The sequence below is a fragment of the Manacus vitellinus genome, unplaced genomic scaffold, assembly GCF_001715985.3.
Source record: "Manacus vitellinus isolate BGI_N305 unplaced genomic scaffold, ASM171598v3 scaffold_226_pilon, whole genome shotgun sequence".
Taxonomy (NCBI): Eukaryota; Metazoa; Chordata; class Aves; order Passeriformes; family Pipridae; genus Manacus; species Manacus vitellinus.
The window spans coordinates 16,694-18,364 of record NW_021939607.1 but is presented as its reverse complement, the minus strand read 5'-3'; the positions used below and the strand labels follow the sequence as shown (position 1 = coordinate 18,364).

The 1,671-nt window shown below is 47.2% G+C and overlaps 1 protein-coding gene across 1 annotated transcript in view; it reads left to right on the top strand.

Moving 5' to 3' along the window:
* The window catches only part of PSMA5 (proteasome subunit alpha 5), a 12,023-nt gene extending 11,050 nt beyond the window's left edge, over positions 1-973 (top strand). Inside the window, exon 8 of the mRNA XM_029959804.1 lies at positions 150-973. Coding sequence (XP_029815664.1) covers positions 150-227 — 78 coding nt within the window. The 3' untranslated portion in view covers positions 228-973. The remainder of the gene's footprint in view (positions 1-149) is intronic.
* Positions 974-1,671: the final 698 nt, after the last annotated feature.

Genomic DNA, 1,671 nt, shown 5'->3' with positions numbered 1-1,671 from the left:
CTGCAATTCCCTGCTCCCGGAGGAGCCTGAGTCAATCCAAAGCTATTTGTGCAGCCAGCAGCTATTTTAGGGAATGAGGGCTGGCAGCTCGGGGAACAGCTGCTCCCTGCTTTCCTCAGCCCCTTAACCCCTTGTTCCTTGTTTTCCAGCTGGCCACGGTGGAGCCCGGGATGAAATTCCACATGTACACCAAGGAGGAGCTGGAAGAGGTTATCAAGGATATCTGAAAAACAAGGAAACCCCCCCCAGAAGCTCCAATTTCCCACTCCCGATCGAAGGAACTCTCCCGGTGCACCCAGTTCCTGGGATTTCCCCTCCTTTATCCCGCCAGATCCGGAGGTGTTTTTTACTCTTTGTGGACAGAACCGAGGAGGGAATGAAATAAATGATTTTGTTATTCCCTTTGGGGCCCTGGGAGAGGGGGGGGAAGGTGGGAAGAGGGGGTTTGGAGCAGGGATTGGGGGTGGAGCAGGACGGGAGCGGGGTCAGGGGGCTCTGCTGGGGCAGAGTCTCCCTCTCGTGGTGAATCCATGGGGAATTCCAGGTGGAATCCCACAGTTCTCTTTAAAAAATTAGGGCTTTTTGGACCTCTTTGGTGCATTCCCCCCACTCCCTTTTCCGGTGGTTTTTATCCACAAATGTTCCAGGAGCTCTGACTCCTTCCTATAACCTCGGGTTTCCTTCCAGAAAAGCTTGGAAAAATCCCTAAAAAGTCATAAAACAGAGCCCACCAAGCAGGAACATGGATAGAGGATTTTATTATGGATAAAAATCCTCCAAACCTCTAAAATCCTGCAGGTACCATCGGATTTTATGGGTTTAACCCCATTTTTGACCAAACAATTCCTGCTTATCCCAATTTTCTTCCCTTAGTTTCTCATTCTCCAGTGAGAATCTCTATCCCTGTCCTCCAAAAAGAGTCTGGGAATCAAGGATCAGTCTGATAAGGGAATAAACTGAGATTATGAGAGTATTTTCCTGTACAATCGTGGTTGTGTGGAAAACCAGCTCTGCCTGGGAAGGGGAGAGGCCTGGGAATTAAATTCCAGGAGAAATTCCAATTTTAAATTCCAATTCCTGATTAAATTGCAATTTCAAATCCCAATTCCAGGAGAAACGACAATTTTAAATTGCAATTTCAGGATAAATTGCAATTCTAAATTCCAATTCCAGGAGAAATTCCAGTTTCCAGTTCCAAGGCAAATTACAATTTTAAATTCCAATTCCTGAATAAATTGCAATTTTAAATCCCAGTTCCAGGAGAAATTGCAAGTTTAAATTCCAAACCGCCTTTCCCCCCTCCTTTCTCCCCCCTTTTCTTTCCCCTTTTCCTTCTTCTCCTTCCACCCCCCTTGTTTTTCCCTTTTTCCCTTTTTGCCATTTTCCCCCTTTCCTTTTCCACCAAAAACCACTTCTACCTTTTCCAGACAGGAAAATGCCCATCCTGTTAATTTTCCCCTCTCTTGCCATTCCCAGCTGGATTCAGGAAGGGAAGCCAGGTCTGGAAAAACAGGCCTAACCCAGAACCCTCCTCTTGGGAATTCTCCTCTCCCAGAGGAGTCTGAAGGGAACACCTTGGCTCCCCTGTGGTGGGCTTGGATCCAACCCCTGTCCCTGCATGAATCCATTAATGGCTTTTTCCCTTTGGGAAGACATTCCCTGGAGCCTGGA